This window comes from Lineus longissimus, chromosome 4 (genome assembly GCF_910592395.1).
Source record: "Lineus longissimus chromosome 4, tnLinLong1.2, whole genome shotgun sequence".
Lineage (NCBI taxonomy): Eukaryota > Metazoa > Nemertea > Pilidiophora > Heteronemertea > Lineidae > Lineus > Lineus longissimus.
Genome location: NC_088311.1, coordinates 20007810 through 20029325, shown reverse-complemented (window position 1 = coordinate 20029325; position 21516 = coordinate 20007810). Strand labels below are relative to the sequence as shown.

Genomic DNA, 21516 nt, shown 5'->3' with positions numbered 1-21516 from the left:
TATTGAGTTGAAACTTGGTACACATGTACCCTTATGTAATGACACCTTGGAGACCAAGTTTCGGTCCGATTCGTTTCATGGTTTGGCCACCAGGGGGCCAAACGTTAAAAGTGAAAATATGCAATATCTCCCTTAATAGTAGTCAGGAATTTTTGAAAAAAATATGGTAGGTACTTCTAGCAAAGGTGCATCATATATCCTCCGGGTTTTTGATTTGACCTCCTTTTCAAGGTCACAGAGGTCAAATGGTGTAAATTGGCCGTTAGGATGTAACGATGGCACGTTTCTAAACTGCAATGACTATTGATACCAAATTTGGTACACATTTACCCCTTAGTCAGGTGATCTCAGGGACCGAAGTTTGGTCCAATATGATTCACCACTTGACCACCAGGGGGCAAAATCCAAAAACCTTAAAAATGTGATTATTCCTTAACTTCTTGCCCGATTGCCACCAATTTGATATCATGGGTCTAACCACCATACAGTATATGTCACACAGGTTTTTAATTTGACCTTCTTGTCAAGGTCACAGAGGTCAAATGGCGTAAATTCGCCGTCAGGCCGTAACTATGGCACGTTTCTTAACTGCAATGACTATTGATCACAAATTAAGTACACATGTACCCCTTGGTCAGGTGATCTTAGGTACCGAAGTTTGGTGCGATCTGATTTGCCGTTTGGCCTCCAGGGAGGGGGCCAAATCCTAAATTCTTCAAAATGCCATTATTCCTAGTAATGACTTGCCCGATTGGCACCAATTTTATATCATAGGTACATCTAATTCTAACAACCATTCAATGTGTCACCCGGGTCTTCTTTGATTTGACCTACTTTTCAAGGTCACAGAGGTCGAATGTACTGCCATTTTGGGGAAATTGTAATTGCTTGGACCTACATCAAACCTAACACTACATGACACAATACCATGCTCTTTATCCATCTTTCCTCCACATGAGGTGAGCACAATGGCCCTGGCCATTTCATTTTGGGTGTAACCATGACAAAAAACTTTATACGAACTGTGGTGAATGATAGAACTTGTGGAAAATTCAGCAGTTCTGATTACTGCGGGACAATAGCACCCAGTGTACAGACCCGGTAAATACCGGGTATGAAAGGGTTAATTGACCAGTTGTCAGGAAGCACTTACTGCACTTAATTAGTTCTTGTCCAGAAATGTCGCACAGATGTTCAGATGTTCATAATGCTTCACCAGCCTGAAGATTGTCCTTGACACCATTCACCTGTTGTATCTAGACTACTCTCGGATTGCCGAATTTGAATTTCATAGTATGTGGGTAAGGCTGTTGAATAGCGTTTGCCTCTCAATCAATAAACCTTTTCAGAGGTTTACGGTGTGTTATCTCTTGGGGTCCACAAGGTTGAAAAATACCGTGGCACGGATGTTGCGAATAATGAGCGAGATCAAAACCTCATTATCCTGCATTGTGGAGTCGTCAGACCCTTTCTATTTCCATTTTAGGCCAGTCCATCGCCGCTGACGGCCAGCATGGTAGAACTTCGCCCCGAGAAAGCCACCATCACTTAGAAGTTCCCCAAGGTGACCCTGCAACATGCGACATCCTGCCTGGCCGATCTACCGTGATAGAAATCAACAAAGGGAAATCGGGTCTGGGCATTAGTATAGTGGGAGGTTCAGATACGCTACTTGTGAGTATAATGAAAATACCTCTTTTATATTGATGCAGAATTTCTTAATTCCTGCCACTACACTAAAACTTCTTCAGGTCTCAGGGCATCACTCTTCATCTATTTCATTTATTTCAGGGTGCTATAATCATTCATGAAGTTTATGAAGATGGAGCAGCAAATAGAGATGGCAGACTCATATCAGGTGACCAGATATTAGAGGTGAGAGCAGCATTCTTGTCGCCACGTGATTTGACCTGGGTTGCTAATTTTGTTGCCATGTAGCTTTCCACCAAGGGATCCACCTCTATTAAATTGAAGTAACATCATTCCTGGCATTGTTCAGTCATTATGTCCTTAATTACGAAAAGAGATAAGGTCACTAAGGTTTATGGCAGCCATCTTGAAAAAAACTCCTGCTTTACGAGCCAGATTTCCCAACCCGAGCTTTCTCCAGGAGTGCCCCTAGGCTATGGAATAGCCTAAACAGTAACATTAGAAACAATACTTACAATGCATTCAGGGGACAGATAAAAACAGAACTCTATAGTCAATACTACAACTCGACGGGAGGGCGCACTTGAACAGGACTAATTCTGGAAAGTTGCGCCATATAAATAACAATTTTATTATTATTATTATTATTATTTCCCATCCCGATCAGTAGTACCCCGAACCATTGAAAAAATCTTTTGCAGTATTGTTTGTTTTGTAACTCCTGGAAATACTGTTCTGCACCCTCATGTATAAGGTATTCATTATTGACTCCTCTCCTCTAAGGTTAACCATGAAGACCTCCGCGATGCAACTCACGAGCGGGCGATCCAAGTTTTACGACAAACGCCATCAAAGGTGCGGATGTGCGTGTATCGTGACGACTCTCAGCTGAAGGACGAGGACTATTATGATACATTCACTGTGGAGCTGATGAAGAAGCCTGGCAAAGGTCTTGGCCTTAGTATTGTTGGCCGCAAGAACGGGACTGGTGTGTTTTTGTCAGATATAGTAAGTACATGTTCGCTACTGGTGCAGTTTATTAGCGCTGGGATATGTAGAACGTCACTCAGTAATAATGGCTGCACTGATATAAGGTCAAATGGTAAAATTATAGCCACTACAGTAAAGAAAACAGCAGATAATAGTACCATACATTTTATGAGCTATAACTGTACCATCGTACCTTATATATGATACAAGGTAAATGAAAATACCATAAATGAAAATACATGTTCTCCAATTCCTATCGTTGCTTGTGTCATGTGTTTGAATAAAATTGAACAAATCTATGAATGTTATTGCAATTTCAGGTAAAAGGTGGCGTGGCAGAGAGTGACAACCGGCTTATGCAAGGTGACCAGATCCTTGATGTAAATGGTGAAGACATGAGAAATGCAACTCAAGACTATGCAGCTACAGTCCTCAAGGTAAGATACGACGAATGGCCAGTTTGAAGCCAACGCAAGGCCGGATCCATTTCGTCAGATATGGACCCACGCTCGCATGCCTGGTAGATATGTATCCTTAAGACTGTCGCCGATAGAGGATCCACCCAATCAATGATGTCAGTCAATGCATCAAATGAAGAAAAAGACAAACTATTGCTCATAGCTGTCAGATTTTCAAATAATCTCCGCTGTGTCAACAACTCTGACAAGCGTTTTCTTTCGTCCTAGATTCTAATGGGAAAAGTGACCATGACGGTCGGAAGATTAAAAGTTGGATCGCATGGTACCTCTCGGCGGAATTCCAGCAGCGCTAGCGAAAAAGCCGGCCTGCGAAAATCTGAGTCCAGCGCTAGCAATGCAAAAACTAAAGGAGGCAAACATGTGAAAGGTAATTGTCAGATAAGTGGTTGATTATTTAAAAAGTTTAAAAATTATTGACCCCAAGGGTAATTTCCTCCCTCCTTGTATTGTGTCCTGCTAATTATCTCTAACAATTTCTATTCAACTCACATTTCTCAATAAAATTGAATTCAGCAAATTCCTTCCAGTTGAGTAGTATAGCTGAATTCTGACTTTTCACTTTTCTACCAGTAGAATATGCTTTCTATTCTATTTCTTCAATGTTTTAGCCAAAGCTTAAGGCAGCAAACTTGCGGTGATACGTTTTGAAAGCACACCATTACACTATAACTATATAGGATAGTCTTTAGAATATTAGGGTGATTTGGGTTGGGAGGATATATTTTGCATGTGTACAAGGAGGACCCAAAAGTGCATACTGGGTGACATTGTTCATGACCATTTCATATTTGGGATTACGAAAATACAGCACAAAGTCAAGTAAAAAGCCTAATTTCATTGCAATTATTTTTTTTAGCAGCCTTGTGTTTATGTCATACTTCATCAGAAATTGATCCATTTTGATTCATTTGTGAATTTTTGTGACTTTCGTTTCAAGACCAACAACAAGATGATATAGGAGAAGAGTTTCAATAAGTTATGGGATTTTACAAATTTTATTACAAGAAGTGTAGGTGTTATTCGAACTTTACGCATCGTTTTGAAATTTCTTCTCTCAATAATTAGGAATTCTTGTAGAAAAAGATGCCTCAGTATTGTCTACCTTGGAAATATTTTCAACCTACGTGTATGTGCAAACTCTGGACTTTGTGTGGTAAAGTTTCCAGCCAATGTGAGTGATCAGAAGATTTGCACCTAAAAATTGGTTACGGGCAGAGTGCATAATTGTGACGTCAGGTGGCAATGGAGTGTAATCCTTCTTCCAGATTGTCAAAACATGAAGTTGTTCTATAAAGCCTAAATTCATGTTGCAACTTGCCACTTTGAACCTCAGCGCAGGCCACCGTAACAAGCTGAAGAGCTGGCCGTCCCATCTTTCAAACTTTGTGAAGTTTTGAGGAAGCCTGTGGTGGTGGCATAGTGAAAGAGTGTCCGACTTGTGATCAGAAGGTCGATGGTTTGAGTTTTGGCCAGTGCTACTCAGTACTTGCAACTGGTCTGAAATGGTCAAGTGAAGTGTAGCACAGTTTGTGTGGTTCTTGGTTTCTACCAAGCGATTTCTGATTAGGCTTGGAAATGAATGTCAAGCACTTTAAGGCAGTACAGGTTGAAGCATTGCCATTACAATTTTTGTGCCTGTTTGGCAATTTCCTCAAGTAAAGAGCCAGTTTCCACCATCGTAGACAATATATGGCTGATTTCAAACTCTTAGCACATCTTACGATAGAGCTCGACTGTTGTACTGACACCGTATCTTGGCTTGACGTACATCTGCAAACTATATAGGTATCATAACAGCACTCATCTCAGAGAGAATGTAATAGATTTTTCAGTTCATTAAATTTTCCCACCGATTATCTATCAATTTTGATTTTGAGTGCCTTCAGTTGCGTTTGACATTTCTGATTGATGAACTTAATATGATAGTTGTTTTTTTGTTTGCATTTTATTGAATTGAATGCCTCTAGTACTTCTTTGTATTCAAGTTTTTAAAACAATCATCTATCTGCTCCTGCCTTTAATGAGTGTTTGCCTGCATTGACTTTTGAAGGATTGAATTGAATATCTTGCCGATTTTGCTATTTATTTTGGCAAAAAGTCATGAAATGGTCTGATAAAGTTCAACACCACACTTTTGAAAACTGTTTCAGTGCTTGGTGCTGGTCATTTGCTTGTTTTCAAAAAGATTTTGCTTGGTATTGTTAGGCTTGGCTTATGGTATCCGATATGAGGGGCTATATGTCAGTTTGAAGTTACAAAATGAGTACATGCAGTGAAGGATGAAGGACAACTGTTGGATTTGAATAATTCTTTGTTTTATATACTTAATTTAACTTTTTAGTTAGTTATTAAACCTCTGCCTGATGATTTTTATTTCTTAGATAGGAGTTTTGCATACTAAATTTTATTGCTCAGATTTTAGTTTCCACTGTTTTTATTGTTGAAAGAAACACTTGTTTATCATTGTTTATGACACATCAATTTATGCATCACTGCTAATCCAACCAATCACACACCTTATAATGCTACATGTACGCGTATCTCATTATTGGTCATTCATCCATGAACACCAGCAACAGCAACGAGGCTTGGTACAAAGTTCTAGATATTGTTTTATATCTACACGTTCTTCACTCGACTGGCCATTTATGCTACTTTTCCCACTAACAATAATCTCTCCCTCTTTTCGCAGGTCTCCCATCCTCAAAAAGCTATTAAGCTTGATTATCTTAGTTAATTAGGAATAAATTAGTTAATTGCAGTATGTGAGAAGCAGGATTTTGAAATTTTCGGTATTCCATGTATCTTGCTTACTTCAAAAAGTAAAGTTGCCAAATCTAAAAACTTTACTTCTCTGTTGTTTTGTTGAACGAAGTAAGACAATATTTTTCAGTTGAAAAATGTCTACAAAGTATTCTAGCTACTGTGTCATAGTCAGTGAATTGACTATTCAAACCTGAATGAAGTGTCTTTTAATTTTTTGGATATTATGTTAGCCTGGTGTTAATACTGGGTAGATCGCTTTAGATGGTGCAGGGGATGCAGATCTTGAAAGTGCTGACACAGCAAAAGCAGATCACAGCTTCCCAAACTCCTAACATTCCCGGTTCAGATCGGTTGCGTACATTCCAAAGTTTCCCAGAGCATAATCAAGCTTTTTAGTCAAAGGAGGAGCTAAACTTGACCAGGTTAGAATCCGTTACAGTCTAGGCCTGTGTACATCCTGGGCTTTGGTAGAAGAATGCTCGGGTCTGTCTCTAGGATCTTAACCCTTTTGCTGCGGTTGACATGCTTAGCAGGTCAAGCCCTTTTATAATTTGAATTCATCAGGATCTGCCAAAGGCGCATTGGAAACTTTAGTTTGATCCAACCACTATAGATGGCAACACTTTTGAATATTATTTGCCCATTCATAAGAAGGCAAGTACTGTCCATCATCAGCGCGGGCTGGTGCTGGCTTGAAAATAAAAACTGCAGCAAAAGGGTTAAAGGGTAGTCTGCATGGCTTTGTTCTATAAAGTTTGTCAAATTTGTTTTAGTTCATAAATGGTGAAATCGGTATTTGTCTGGCCGTTGTGTCATTCTCCACCCTGCCCTCTTTACTGCAAGTGTGGGATTATGTCAAGTTTGAGCAAAAGTGAATAAGTCGTGTGGACTTCTCCTCTAAGGGGATGTTGTTTAGTTGTGCTTCATTTACGTACAACACCCACTCCGACATCAACTTCAAACTGCAAGCCTGTGCAAGCAATATGCAGCCTCGAAGATAAAGTCGGAGTTGGAGTCGTAATGGGGCACAACCAGAGCATTATTGACTCACACCTGGTGATGGCCCTGATATTTGTGTATGGTAGAGCTGTATTCTGTATTTTTGTTCCAATGGTAGATATTGTTATCAAGCTAGTGATGAATCTACACAACTGACAAGTGTTGTTGCCAAGATAACATAGAAAAGATGAAGAAAAATTGTATCATCTCTTTCTCGAGGAACGGTGTAAAAATTACTCTCCCAATTGCAAATCTTGTTTGTGCGGTACAGTTTTGCAGATTCATCATCTTAGGCGAAATTGGATGGTTTGTTTTCTCTTCATGTCTGTTAGTCTTTTAAAGGAACCGTTTACCAGGAAACCTGTAGCGTAATCTCAAGGGTTTTCTTTATGACCGAGTTTGGGATGTGCAACTTGGCGCTGATCTTTGGCATATTGGCAGACCAAGGCTATTACCCAACAATCATCTGGGTTGATGCTAAAGAGGCCCACAAATGAAAGAATTTCATCACCGTGACTTGCAGTCATGATTGCATGCGACAAAAATCTCTCACCTGTGGGGTACTATAGTAGTGTGTTTTGTTGCATTCTGAATATCTGTTTTACATGTAAGGAGTTTGGTATATTTCTGCGGACAAGCAACATTCCAAATTTGGTAATCAAAAGCTTCAACAAATGTTTCCTGGTAATTAGTGAAGGTTTATATCCTGCATGTGTTCTGGTCTGCAATACCACATCATCATGAATTGCAGATATATTTTTTTCTTAAATTCTGGTTTGGACTGTGTTTGTTATGTTTCAAGTATTAGGTTAAGTAGAAATTTGGGATGTTATGTTAACACTTTATGCTAAAAGTGTTAGCATGTGGAGATTAAGTGTAGTGCATCTATGTAGAAGAATTTTCATGTTGTATATCTGAGTTTGTTGTTCATGATACATTCTCGACAAAAAGTTCGCAACCAACTTGTAAACTAACTCAAGTCAGTTTTCTCATCCCATACTATTGATGGTCCAAAATCTTAAATTCATCTCTAAACCAAATTGTAATGAATGTATTGCTGACTTCTAATTTGCATCTGACCTTCGACCCGTCTCCTGCTTTCCTTTTCCTGAAGTCAATCTGTTTGGTGACCTCCGTATTTTCAAAAGGATCATTGGCTCTCGCATCCAAAGAAATAAAACAGCTCTTCATGGCTTTGCTTTGACATTACACTTCAGGTCATTAGTCACATGCCCAGTCACACGAAACTTATTCCTCTTCTTCTTCTACAGCGTTCGCTATGCAAATTGGATTTGTTTTTCTCCATGGAGTATTCATCATCCAAAGCGGGATGAGTGTTTTTACGTGCCACTGCAGTCAGGCACCAATTGATGAGCAGTGGGGATATAGTGTTGTGTGGCAGGGAATGTTACTTTTGAACAGACTTGCCCTCCATCGGTGAGATAATGTTACAAAGTTATATTCTGACATCTTGTCATCATTGCATGGGAAGGAATGTTACTTTTGAACAGGCTAGCCTTCCATGGGTAAGCTCAAGTCATATTTTGTAATATATTGTCATCATTTTCAGGCTCGAGCAGCTCAAGCGAGCAGAGTGCTTCAATCAGCACATATTTTGTCCACCTAGAACGATATGATAGTGGTCCCCTCGGCCTCAGCATCGCTGGAGGCTACGGGAGTCCATTAGGGAACATCCCAATTACAATAGCGAACATTCAGCAGGATACTCCAGCAGCAAGGGCCAGGAAGCTTAGGGTAGGTGATTACAGTAATCGAGTCGGTGTGTGCATTTTCAACTTGGGCATGGGATTGACTTGTTCTGAAGTAAATGGAACCTCCCTCATTTGACACCTTTCTCTAATATAAGCAGGACACCTAAGGTCACTGCTGTTAGACGGAATAGGCCATTGCCATTCAAGTTGACCTCTCTAATCAGGACAACTCTTTATTAAGGACATGATTTGTCAGTCCCAAGGGTGTTTCTTAATGAAGAGGTTTTATTCTACCAATACTTGATATTTCTTTGTTTTCTTCAGATCGGAGACCAGTTGCTCAGCATCAATGGCCTCAGCACCGACAATCTCAGCCAGGGTCAGGCGGTCACCCTCCTCACACAGACACAGGGGGTCCTCATGCTGGAGCTGGCCAAGGGGGAAGACTTCCTCTCCAAGCCTGTGTACATAGATGAGCCGACCCTTGAAGAGATTGAGGCTCTGGAACAAGAGGCTTTGGACGATGAGGAGGAAATGGATACGTAAGTATAGGACTGGTCGCTGTCTTCTCCTTCTTGTCGCAGTCAACAAACAGTTTATTGATAAAATATTGTATGCTTCATCTGAAGGCGAGGCAAGGTTGGCAGCCTGCATTACTGCATATTGGCTAAACATCAATCACACTGTTATTCACCGAGCTTCTACTTTACTACCAAAGAATCGATACCTATACATTTGAAGAGTCTGCACGTTAAAAGTGCTCTTTTGGTGGAGGGGTCATGAAAGATCGTATTCACTATACTCGTGGAAATGTTGAACCACCCCTATGTGATGTCACATATTCAATTTCAGGCAAGTTCAATACAAGACCATCATCCTTACACGCAAGGCAGAAGGTCTTGGCTTTTCGATCGTAGGAGGCCACGGCAGTCCGCACGGCGACCTTCCTATCTACGTCAAGACTGTATTCTCCAAGGGGGCAGCAGCAGCAGACGGCCGACTGAAACGAGGGGATCAAATCGCTGCCGTCAACAACCGTAGCCTTGAGGGTATCACTCATGAGGAAGCAGTGAAGATCCTGGTTAACTCGCATGGTGAAGTTAAACTTCGCATTGTATCTTGAGTGGACAATTTTCGAGAAAGGCTTCTTTTATAAAGTGTGTCGACGAGTTTGTTAAAACATGCACTGGATGGCTGGAAAAGATTGATTTGTTCTCACGGCTGCCAAGAAGTACTAGAACAAATAGAACAAACCCGATTTCCAATTTATGCTCTTTCTGTCAACTAACAAATTTCAGAATTTTGATAGCATCCAAAATAATTAAATACAAATGTAGCTCAGACAATGTCAGAGTGATAATTGGACATGTCTTAGCTGATTCGGTTCTGAATGACAGTTTTAATGCTATTCAATTTTAGAAGTGTATTATTTTTTCGTTTACACCCAGTATATGTAGCGTTTTGCAGACCAGGGTCTGTTTTACAGACCAGGGTCTGTCTCTGTGCACTTTACAATGCGTGTCATAATGGGTCTCCATAGGGCACTCTAGGGTTTTGAGGACTAGCTGCTCACACAGTGAATTTCGCACGGCAAGATTTTAGCCTACTTATACATTTTCACCAACCACAAAAATGTACCTTCTGATTTCCTGTTGCACAGAAGAAAGTACGGTTAGCTAGACTCAGTCTTCTGAACTAGTGATTTAGTTGCCTTCTATTTATAATGCTGTGTTGTGGAGTTCCATGGTAATGACACGTGCAGCAATTTGGGACAGTTTCATACATGCTCACTTTGATACTGACTGGGGTGCTGTATCAAGCAAGCGATAATCCCTTTAACTCATTAACTGCCACCGTCACCGAATTGCGACAAGCGCCTCTGCGTTATTCATCGAGTTTCATTGAAAAGATCGTCTGCTATGTAGTTTCTCCGCCTACTGATAGATGGTGTGCAGGTAGTAGATTACTTCTTTGGCGGTTTGGAGGAATCTAACTCTTCTCCGTTTCAAGCTACTTGTACAGTCTTTTAAAAACAGATTATCGGCAAAATTTTAAAATTGAGAAAAAATATCCAGCAGTTAAAGGGTTAAGCTGGACCTGTCAAAAACGAAGTGGCAACCTGACTAGGTTCAAACCCACAACTTTGAGAGATGTGTTGCAATACAGTAGAACCTCTCTATTAAGGACACCCTCCGGACTGACAAGCGCTGTCCTAAATAGAGAGGTGTCCTGATTAGAGAGGTCAAATTGAATGGAAACAACCAATTTTGGACCAAAACTAGTGTGCTTTATAGAGAGGTTGTCCTTTATAGAGAGGTGTCCGCTAACAGAGGTTCCACTGTATTTAGTTTTACGCCACCGCCACTCCATATCAAAACATCTATGGTACTTAATTAACATAATATGTCAACACAAATTGATGCAAGTTTGATCTGTACATATTACGTTGCTTCTTATTAGCTTGCTCAGGAAACTGTATGGTCACACGTAGGATTGTTAAAAAGTGTTCAGAGTTGTTATGTTGGAGTTAAATTGAATTCTACCTGACCCAAAACTTTAAATTCCATCAAATTTCATGGCTTTTTATAGAATGTTTAGATTTGGAAAGTTAGTTGTGTTAAGACATTGTTGGGATGTGTTGCGTTTTCATTTGTTTCAATGTATCCCGGAGTCTGCGTGTAACAATTTATCAAATATAGGGCAGTCAAGGAAAACCAGTCAGTAGTTTGAAATGAACACACCATCTTAAATCTTTGTATCCATGGTAATTTTTTCTCTTATCAACAAATTTTTTTGGCAAAAACTTGATATAATTGAAAACCTCACAACAGATTTTCAAAATAGATGGCTTACATGTATATGTAACAGTATTTGGAAACCTTTATGAGAATGACATCAAGAATCGCGTAATTGACGGCCAGTTTCCCAAGACTGCCCCAAAGTGTTTTTACATGCTTATTTGTACATCGTAACTGCATAATATCTAGCCAGCGCCTTATTATTCAAGTTCAATGCAGGCCTACATGCTCATCAGAGATATCAGCAGTTTATAAAAGACAGTGTCAACTGGCCTACACCTGCAGGTCTACTACTGGCAGCACTGTCTACGTATCAGACAAAACCCCCTCAGTTGACTGCAGTGCATCAAACAGTGCTTACATACATGTGATCAAGCAACTTTTATTTCTATATGGAATCTTGGAGATCCAGAAGTATTAGGGTAGCAGGAAGGGTTGGGCGTTTGTGGTTTCTGAGTCTGAGGGGGTTGGTGTCTGTTGACTGTGCTTTAAGAGAGACTAGGCATGGCGCCAGTCTCTCTTAAAGCACAGTCAACAGGCATTTGGTCTCAGTATTTGGGTTTTGATTGCCATGACTGTACCCCTGTAAAAGTCAGAGGAGGAGAAGTTTGGAATGATGAAAGCATTGAAGAAGAAGAAATGTTATTATATATTGAGGAAAGCAAAATTTATTATGAGACTAGAAGGCAGTGTCCTGACTTGATTATTTTGAAAATGGCGGTCTGAACACATTAAAAGGTGGAACATGGCATTTTATCGACTTTGAAGTGTTCCGCAGTTAAAGGGAGACTATAGGCAGCAGCTAGGTAGGCAAGATAAAGTCATACAAATTTGCCAATAGGGGTCAGTCATATCTCTAGGCATGGCGCCAGTCTCTCTTAAAGCACAGTCAACAGGCATTTGGTCTTAGTATTTGGGTACAGAATCAAGGCAGCTCAGAGAGCAATGATTGAACGATGCTGTGGACAAGTCCAAGGATACTGCATCAGTCACGACCAACTTCTCATCAGAAAGCGTCACCACCAGCATATTCAATGTTCAGTTCCAACCTGTACCAGTCCAATGCACGCCTGTCATGGTCAGCAGTGGTCAGCTTAGCGCGATATGGAACATTCTTCCGAAACTCAAGCGAGGGAAGTCTGCTCATTAGCCTATCTCGCGCACTGCTCCTTCTTGTCAAACAATGTAGTGAAATCGTGGTACAGTGGGGCGTCCTCGAGGATTGCAGCTGGTCGGACAGACGTGAGGTGGAATGTGGGCGGCTGCACTTCTTCGTTGATGTGCGATGGCAGATAGCACAGTTGTTGCGTTGCATGACAGCTGAAAGTGAATGTGATATCATAGAACTGAGGCGTTTGCAATGAGACTATAGGTGAAGTAGAAGCAAGGAGTGAAATGGGCCATCTTCCAGTGACTAATATACAGAGTAAGGGCACTGGGTGTTGTTAGATTCAGCATTGAATGTATTCCTCGTACAAGCGTGAATAGTGTGGACATACAGTGAGAGGTGAGAGACCCCTATTGACTACTTCTTGTAACTTTATCTTGGATATTATATTAGTATTGAACTTCTAGCCATGGATTATGAAGAAATTGAAGTTGTAGGCATGGAATATGAAAAATTATTCAATGTTGAAAGACATTATTCCATGAGGCTTTGCCGTGATCGCAAAGGACGCGACGCGATTGGTTCACATGCTAATGAGGTATGATAATGATAATTACCTCTATAATGCTACTTGGATAGCGACTGTGTCGTTGATTGCAACAGTGGTCTATGTCAATGTGTGCCTGTAATGTCAATGAAGTATGATGAGGTGATGACGATAGTGCAATTGACTAGGTGGCGCATTTTAGAATCAGCAGTGAGCACTGTGTGTAACATGGTGGAGGCAGCGGAGATAATAACTGTGTCGAAAGTATTGTTATAGGGCCTTCCCTAGGCCCATGGGGTTAAATTTACAATCCACGATTGAAAAGATGTAGTTTGATCGCATTCAACTATAAATCCATTGAACAGTTGTGTTCCTTGGCTTTAGTCAACCGATGACCTTTTGTTGGGCCATGATCGGGGATTGTAAACTGTAAATGTATTATGGACTGGGAGACGGGGGAAACACAAGTGAAATAGACCAAAACAAGTGATTTTGGGGCTTTGGTTTAGACGCATGCCCCACATGCGCCATGCGGGATTATGCGGGATTATACGGTTCATGTGAACTTGTTGACATCTACATGATCTAGTGCCGTTATTGGTCATGGTACATGGTAGGCCTAATCATCATGGCAATATGTTTCAGGAAAAGCTCAGAGTAAAATGAACTGCCGATGAATAATGATGTTGTTCATGTTTACCATGTTTACTATACATAGCCATAGGGTATGCACTGGCCAGTGCACTTTCTGCACGTCGTCATGGTCATGTTACATGTACGTGATACCTTGCATATTTTGTTTTTTGAATGCGCATGCTTTTTGGGCAAAATCACTTGTACCAACACTAATGAATAATGTCTTCTTATCCCTATGACTCCATACACAGTGAGGGCATTGTCCCATTCTCATCAAATGGTAACTTATTGTACCGTATTAGGGTGGAAGTTGGGGAGCAGATACCTACCTGTGCACGCCTGTCATAATCAGCAGTGATGAGCATAGCGCGATATGGAACATTCTTCAGAAACTCAAGCGAGGGAAGTCTGCTCATTAGCATATCTCGCGCACTGCTCCTTATTGTCAAACATCGTAGTGAAATCGTAATGGAAAACGTCTGGCTTTGCGCCAGACGTTGAGACTAATAAGTGAAGAACTAGTAGGTAAAGAACTTCTACTTGCGCGAGACTGCTCTGATAAAATTATCATTGCAGAGACTACGGTGACGTACACATATATTTTTTACAATCAAAAATGCCCTCAAAAGACGACATGGAATGATTATTTTATTGATATTTCCTACTATATACCTTCCAATTATCACTTTATACAAATAGATCGGCGTTAGGTCGCATGCTTTTCTTTCCTGGTGACACAATAAAGCAAAATAGTTGCAACCCCGTAAATGCGCTATAAGTCCAATAATAAGTGACGGTGACCCGTTATAAATGTTTCGCCAGCTTCGCTTTTTTGCCGCTACGCGGCGCGTTGGGCCCTTGCGTCCAGAGGAAAATATATGTAATACTACCCTTCAGCTTGGTTCTCGTAAGAATGTTTGGGTGTAGGTCAGATGAATGCTGCCTATTATCAACTGCTAAAGCCTGCTGGTATGAGATATTTACTCTTTATGTTGTGAATTATCATTTTGTCTTTTGCATGTGTTTAGTTTACTTCCAAACATATCACTGTGCATTTCTTGATTATGCTTGTACATAAAGACAAGAAAGCACATTAAGATTTCCTGGTGTATATTTCTGCATACATATGTATAGAGAATATATATATATAAATAAAAAATAAACCTGTGTGTAATTATACATCATATATATATAAAGTTTTTAAATTTCATACTTCAGATGGTAAGCTAGTTGCCATTATCATTGGCTGTTGTGGCTAACCTGTTCATAGCGATGTCCACCATGGCTTTAAAAAGTTCTCACTGCTTATCATTGTACATTAGAAGACGAGTCGTCTATTTATAAAGGCCTTTTGCACCCTTGATGCAGGGTAGTTTATCTATCTAAGAAAAATCCACTACTAGGCTTGCCAAATTCAAGAAAAACAAAGAAAACTAAATTTCATGGATTTAGTTGAAATAGAACATCCCATGTGCAGTGATGGTCACATCTATCCTGTACACATTTTTTTGGGTGTGGAAAATATTCAGCCTTTAAGGAATTTCTGCTTATTTCAAGCCTTGGCTATGGTTATTTTAATGCCAAGGCTGGCCCTTCGATGAGACAGCGAACTTAGCATGGTTTGACCATGGAAGGGCCCTTTGTGATTATTAGTACCAGAGCCTGCCACTAATTGTTAAATGTAGGCCTGCAAATTGCACTTCTGTGTGTCGTGTGGCGACTTTATAGTTTGCCTAGGTGGTTCCTTTTGAATCATGATGCACCTTTAACACTGGCCTTCGAACATCCAAATTATGGTTGCATCATTAAAATTTACTGACACTTCTTGCAGGAATAATGAAAATAAGCTTGTTGCATCCCACCCTTACCTGAGAAGATTTTTCATTTAGACATGTTAGGCTCACAAATTGCCATAAAAAGTTCAAGGATTTTTAAAAATTTTCAGCTGGCAGCTTCTCTGAATGAATTTAATAGATGTTCTCCTTTCTCATTGTTTCTGCATACCATAGAGTGAAAACTCTATATAAAAAATAAACCACATAAAAAATGTATTTTTCATATCCTGCTTCTTGTCTCTTGTAATAGATATTGAAAATAAAGAAGGCTAATTCCAACTATTTATTCATATCCATGCCAGAGAAACGGTTTCAATATGCTTTGAATGTGACAGGTTAGGGGTTTGTACATATTGTCCATGTATATATATTAGGGCCAGCAAAGATAAGTTAGATCTTATCCATTCTTTATCTTTACATCATATTAGGAATAACCTGTTGATTTTAGATCTGTATTTCTTATGAATAATAAAGAAATAAAACCATTTTACAATCACCTTTGACTCTGACACATTTTTCATGGCTTTTTATGACCACACCACCAGGTAGTCTCCAACGTTTGTGTGCAGGGCCGGAGAAGCGAACACACATTCCCTACGCGGCAAAGGTACATGGAAATAAGAGCTCAATAGCCCCCACTCGACTGACAAACACACACCCCAGTGACAACACATAAAAGAATGTGCCTGTGGTACACCCAGAGCAACAGGACAGGCCAGTCCACTACGTCCGGGTATCTCTTGGTAAGGGATGAATTTTCCAACCTGTTGCCATCAAAGGCATCTGTGTGGGCTTCCGACTCAGACCCAGCAACAACGTTAACTTGACCTCATTATAAAGGACCATTGGTATTATTAAGGGCAATATTACCCAACTGTCGGCTGCCAATTCACCTCATACTCTACATCAGTAGTTCCTTCCCATCAACAAATTGCACAAAAAAAGGAAAAATTCAAAATCTGACTGAATAATCACGCTTTTCCGACGTTGACTCCGATTCGACCCGAGTTACATGTAGCGCTCCATGCGTCGATCCTTTACATGGATCTGGCCTGTGACGTCTTGGTGTCGATATCAGTGTTTCCGACGTTACGCTGATGGCGCTTGATTACCCCGCTATCAGGACCATAATGGAAATGACGTTCCTTTGTAATAGCGTGGATCTCGGCGTGCACTCACTTGGCGGGAAAGGATTGTGCGTACTAAAAATACCGAATAACGCGTTTGTCTACTATCTAAGAGCTGAAACCAAATTGAAAAAGCATCAAACACGTTCAGAAAAATAGTTTGCCGATGAACCAGAAGAAGAACAAGCGTACTGCAATAAAAAGCCGTCCATTCCTTAATGAGTCCGACACCAGGACACAAGCGAGTCCGACACCAGGTCACAAGCAAGACCGAAACAACCACGGTGTAATCGCGTATTTCACGAACTCGCGTACTTGAACAACATCACAAAATCTAAACCTCGCACGCATCTGTTGATATTCGTACGGGAGGAAAACCATTTATGATGTTGACCTGTGTCGTGGCCGGGTGTTTTGTTTCGGGTACAGAAACTGGCTAACCACTCGGGAAAGAATGTTTTGCTCTGATCCAATGGTTTAGTTGGTGTGCGACACATACATGTATCCGTATGGGAGAAATACCATTTGCGCCGCAACCAGCCGCTCTTGAGAGCGCCAGCGTCAGTGAGGTTGCTCGGAACCAAAGGTACTATACATTAACATATACGGGAGAAAAAACATTTCAGATTACCAGATGCTTTTTGCGAAATGACATCGGGTAAATAAACACGATTGTATTCATACATGAGAAAGACCATTTTAGTACCCGTGACTGCACCCCGGTAACCGCATGGGTTGTCTTATTCGAAAGTATCTGCTGCCAGTAACGCCCGATTAGGCCTTGTCAATGTTTCATATTGATAAAAGAGAAACGCTCTATCAAATTTACGACGGCAGTCATTAGTTTTACTGCGGTCGGTGGGTTTTTGTGGACTGGTCGTTCCTCCTAATACAGTACATTTGAACACCCGCTTTCCCAGGCCCTTGCTCGGCGAGTTTGTAGGCCCTCGTTTTTGGCCTCAGTTTGAGTCGGAAAGAAAATGTCGGATACCTTTGACAAACGTGGACTGCTGTCCCGATATTTCAATATTGTGCCTTTATTCCGGTAAGATAATATCTGAAAATCGCTTTTGTCGATAGACTGTGAGGTAAAGTTCTCTCAGACTCGATATGCTCTTTTTAGTCCTTTAGACATCTCAGACGGCTTTTGGTGATATCTACATGTAGGCCTATATATGTTAGTCATAGGCCCTTTGCCAGATACGCCGGTACCACCTACGGTCGGACAAACAAACCATCTTTAGAATAGATCTTCATATCATGCCATATTGTCTGGCATCATTGACCGTGAAGAGCTATTGTAAAGATGGTTTGTTGGTCCGACCCTAGGTGGTACCGGCGTATCTGGAACCGATCTGGAAAATGGCCTATGTTTGCAAGTCATGATGTGGCTGCGACCTGGAAGTGTAGAAAGTTCTTTGAGCAGACCATCCGGAAGAGATAGGCTTTTAAGTGATCCGCGAAGACAGGGGTGCTGGTTAGTCGGCAGTCGGTTCTACAGCTTGGCGGCGACCAAAGAAAAGGCTCCATCTCCAAAGATCACCAACCAGCCGTTGGCTGGTCAAAAAGACAACCATCTGAAGATCTTAAAGGATGTATGAGGTGATAGGCCAGATGAATGCTGCCTTTAATTAACTGCTGGCCGTATTTGTAGAGCATGGTAGCCTTTGCTCTGGCATGACTTGGTCACAGCGAAAACAAACCCTATAGATAACATTGCAAGGATTTATTTCATAACTTAAGGGTTTTTACACTGCATAGGACATACGAACAACGCCTCCTATTCACAAGGTGGAAGACATGTATTTACAATCGTAGGAAAATGACACAATGGAGTCGAAGCAAGGTAATAAAACCATAATACAATTTCAGATACTAAATTGATGAAATGCAGAGCGGCCCAATACACTTGGCCCCGTCTTGACCAGCAGTCCAAATATACATATCCTTTCAAGAGCTTAGCTTAAGGGCCATCCGTCATTTTCAAGATTTCACCAGCGTACAAACAGTGCACTTCTGACCAACTCCCTCCCCCCTACAAGACTACGTCATGAAATGAAAAAGGTTGATATACTAGTATATGGTGATGAGGGTCCATATTCGAAAAAGCAACGACAGTGGACTAGCAGTTTGCGTGGATTGGACCGAGGTGACCGGAAGTCATTGTGACTGTGCAGTGAAAAGCTAACATTTGCTCTGCAGGGTTGGAGATGAGTGAAGAGAGCAGAGCTTGCCGCCCCGCGCACGTGAATCAACGGGCCATCAGCAAATCGACATTTTTCACTTCCGAAAAGAGCCCACTGCCCCCCCCCCCCCCCCGTCTGCTAACTGTTTCTAGGCTCGAGGAAAATAAAGAATGATGAATGTCCTATGGAGTCGTGCGGATGACGCTTTATATATGCAGCAGAGAGATGAAGACACTGCTGACCTTGCTGTTTAACACCGTATCTTGAATATTAGTTACAGATATATAGGCAACACCTCCATCAAAATACTGTTACTGCAATCAAAACGGCTGATACTCAGGTACAATAAAATTTACAGAAGAGAGAAAGATTTAAAATATTAGTATCAAATAGAAGAACCGGTAATTCATTTGAATATTCCTTGCATTTCGCCGAAGAACAAGAGCGGTGTCCCATACCACAATGGGTGACGGCTCTCACCGCAGGTTCGTAGCGCGGTACAGCTTGAAGGAGCGCAAAAAGTCCGCACGAAATTCATGTAGTCAACGAATCGGCTAATGAGTGTCAATTGACCGACTTGAATCCATTACCTCAGATCATTAATCAGATCCTCTAGGTGTGGTCATAGTACGCTGCTGTAAACCCTTCCTGATATCATTTCCGATTTTCAAAGAAGCTACCACTGTCTGACAGATTTTGCCAACTTCATCGATTTTTGATTGGTCGAACTACCGCAACGTGACCGAGTCATGTGATTAAAATTCCGAAACCCGATTGGGCAATCCAAATTCAAATTCACGGAACCTCGTCACTTTTACTCGAAGCACTATCACTTTCCGGCTTTAAATAAACCGACGTCAATTCTAACTTTTCCATTGCTTTCGTGTGCAGGTTTGAGTCGTTGGGCCTGGCAGCCAGTACGTACAGCACCTGGTCGTAGACGTAGTCTTCCCAAGATATCGTTCTGAAATAAAAGAAGAAGGAACAGTTATTGTAATTTTGTCCAAAATGTTTGTGACTGATCAATATAAATTTTCTTTTGCCCTGAAGCAGGCCGTATTTATTTCCGTCCGTTTCCCAGTAGCGTGTATCTGTGTCATTTGTACAGGCAAAATATGTAAAGAATACAAAGCATTTGTAAAGGACGTGTGATGTGATTCTCTCCTCCACTCAAGTTATTTTTGACTTCATTCAGAGGTCATCAAATTAGCCGTCTTCCACAGGCGCTGTCGTTAGTCACGAGCCAATATCATCAGTCACAATTATAAACACATGGTTTACCGCGCTCGCCTCCGGTTTCTCCTGCTATGGAAACCAAGCTCACATCATAATATGCGGCAGCTACCTACCCACATGCTTCCCCGTCCGCTGTTGTCATCAGATTCTTGACACTTTGGATGACCATACGAGCTATGTCCATGTTACCCTTCGCCGCTGGATCGCTATAAATATATCAAGAAATCAGTAAGGCTACATGTACATTTAAAATCTTGAATGCGATTGTTAGGCTCCAGATTAGTTCTCATGGTGCTCTCGTTGCCTAAACTTTCCCAAGCCCCAGTGAGGGTAGAAAGCAATCCTACCGGAGCCAAAATTCACGAAAGTGGCTCAGATTCACGAAAAAAAACAACAAACTGCCTCCACATCCTTACCTCTCCGATCCGAGAAACTCGGCATACCATTTATAATAAGCCTTCGTGGCTTCGCTTGTGGTAATTTCTCCATCACAGTCCGTGTCGAAAGCGGTGAATGTCTCCCGGATCCGCTCGACCTCCTTCGGGCTCAACAACCGCACGAGGGCAACCTGGAAATGAAAATCACAACCTTCACTTGAGATGACCTGAGGCACATGTCGCTTGATTGGTCCAACCCACCAGGAAAAACAGAACTCCTTTATATAAGCCCACCCATTCTGTAATGCTGTTGTGTCTATTACTTTCCCGTGGATGTTGTTTGGGAAGATTACCGTCCTGCCGGAAGGCAGTTCTTCCGACCTTCTAGTACTTTTTAAATTGCTACTCATTCCGTTGGCTCCGGGCGAAGCGTGCATTAATAGTGGAGTGCAAAACCACGCAGCCAAAATCCATGCCGACTTATACCGGCGGTGAACGTCAATCCAAAAGTCTCTGCATGGATATACGCACAACGCCGGTAGATTGGCATGCCAAAATCACTGTTGAACGAATCCATCCATATTGGTTAAAGCAGTTACACGCTGTCTTTGAATCGATCTCATGCCGTAGTTTTCTTGTATATACGTGTATATAAGTGTATCTACTGTAATCACTCTACTCGCAACAAAGACATTCGCATGAAAGCCCAACACTTACAGCTATAGACAGCGTTTTCTTTCAAGATACTCCACCTTTTCTGTCCACCAACGCAATATTTTCCCTTGCCTATAGCCATGTCCATCACACCTACGCTGAACATGCACGGTCGATTCCGACTTGACATGATTTCAAGATTGACAAGAACACCAACTCATACACTAACTCCCAGAATTGAACATTCATCGAAATGCTATGTTATTTCTATCGTTCATAGCTCCAAGCTTCATGCCCACTCATTTTCCCATTAGCCGTGTTGCCCCTTGGTGCAATTCTCTTTCCGCTCGACCATTACTTGTGGCAAGGTTCAATTTCGCTGTCTTGGAAGAACAACAAGCGGCGTGCAGTAAAAA

General features: G+C 41.3%; 2 protein-coding genes across 26 annotated transcripts in view; one reads left to right on the top strand and one right to left on the bottom strand.

Moving 5' to 3' along the window:
• LOC135486577 (multiple PDZ domain protein-like) overlaps nt 1-16016 on the top strand; it is a 242447-nt gene extending 226431 nt beyond the window's left edge. For 20 of the 24 annotated variants that reach the window (XM_064769472.1, XM_064769471.1, XM_064769464.1 and 17 more), the window contains 9 exons: nt 1487-1674; nt 1792-1875; nt 2434-2658; nt 2961-3077; nt 3327-3486; nt 8455-8639; nt 8921-9138; nt 9449-11808; nt 14556-16016. In XM_064769472.1, coding sequence (XP_064625542.1) covers nt 1487-1674; nt 1792-1875; nt 2434-2658; nt 2961-3077; nt 3327-3486; nt 8455-8639; nt 8921-9138; nt 9449-9719 — 1448 coding nt within the window. In that variant the 3' untranslated portion in view covers nt 9720-11808; nt 14556-16016. The other 4 variants (XM_064769479.1, XM_064769482.1, XM_064769480.1 and 1 more) reach the window with 4 other exon arrangements.
• Nucleotides 16017-18358: 2342 nt separating this feature from the next.
• The window catches only part of LOC135486366 (PHD finger protein 24-like), a 28734-nt gene continuing 25576 nt past the window's right edge, over nt 18359-21516 (bottom strand). The window contains exons 5-7 of one of the 2 annotated variants that reach the window (XM_064769111.1): nt 20486-20637; nt 20183-20275; nt 18359-19797 (exon numbers count right to left, since the gene is read on the bottom strand). In XM_064769111.1, the coding sequence (XP_064625181.1) occupies nt 19629-19797; nt 20183-20275; nt 20486-20637 (414 nt within the window). In that variant the 3' untranslated portion in view covers nt 18359-19628. The remainder of the gene's footprint in view (nt 19798-20182; nt 20276-20485; nt 20638-21516) is intronic. The other variant, XM_064769112.1, reaches the window with a different exon arrangement.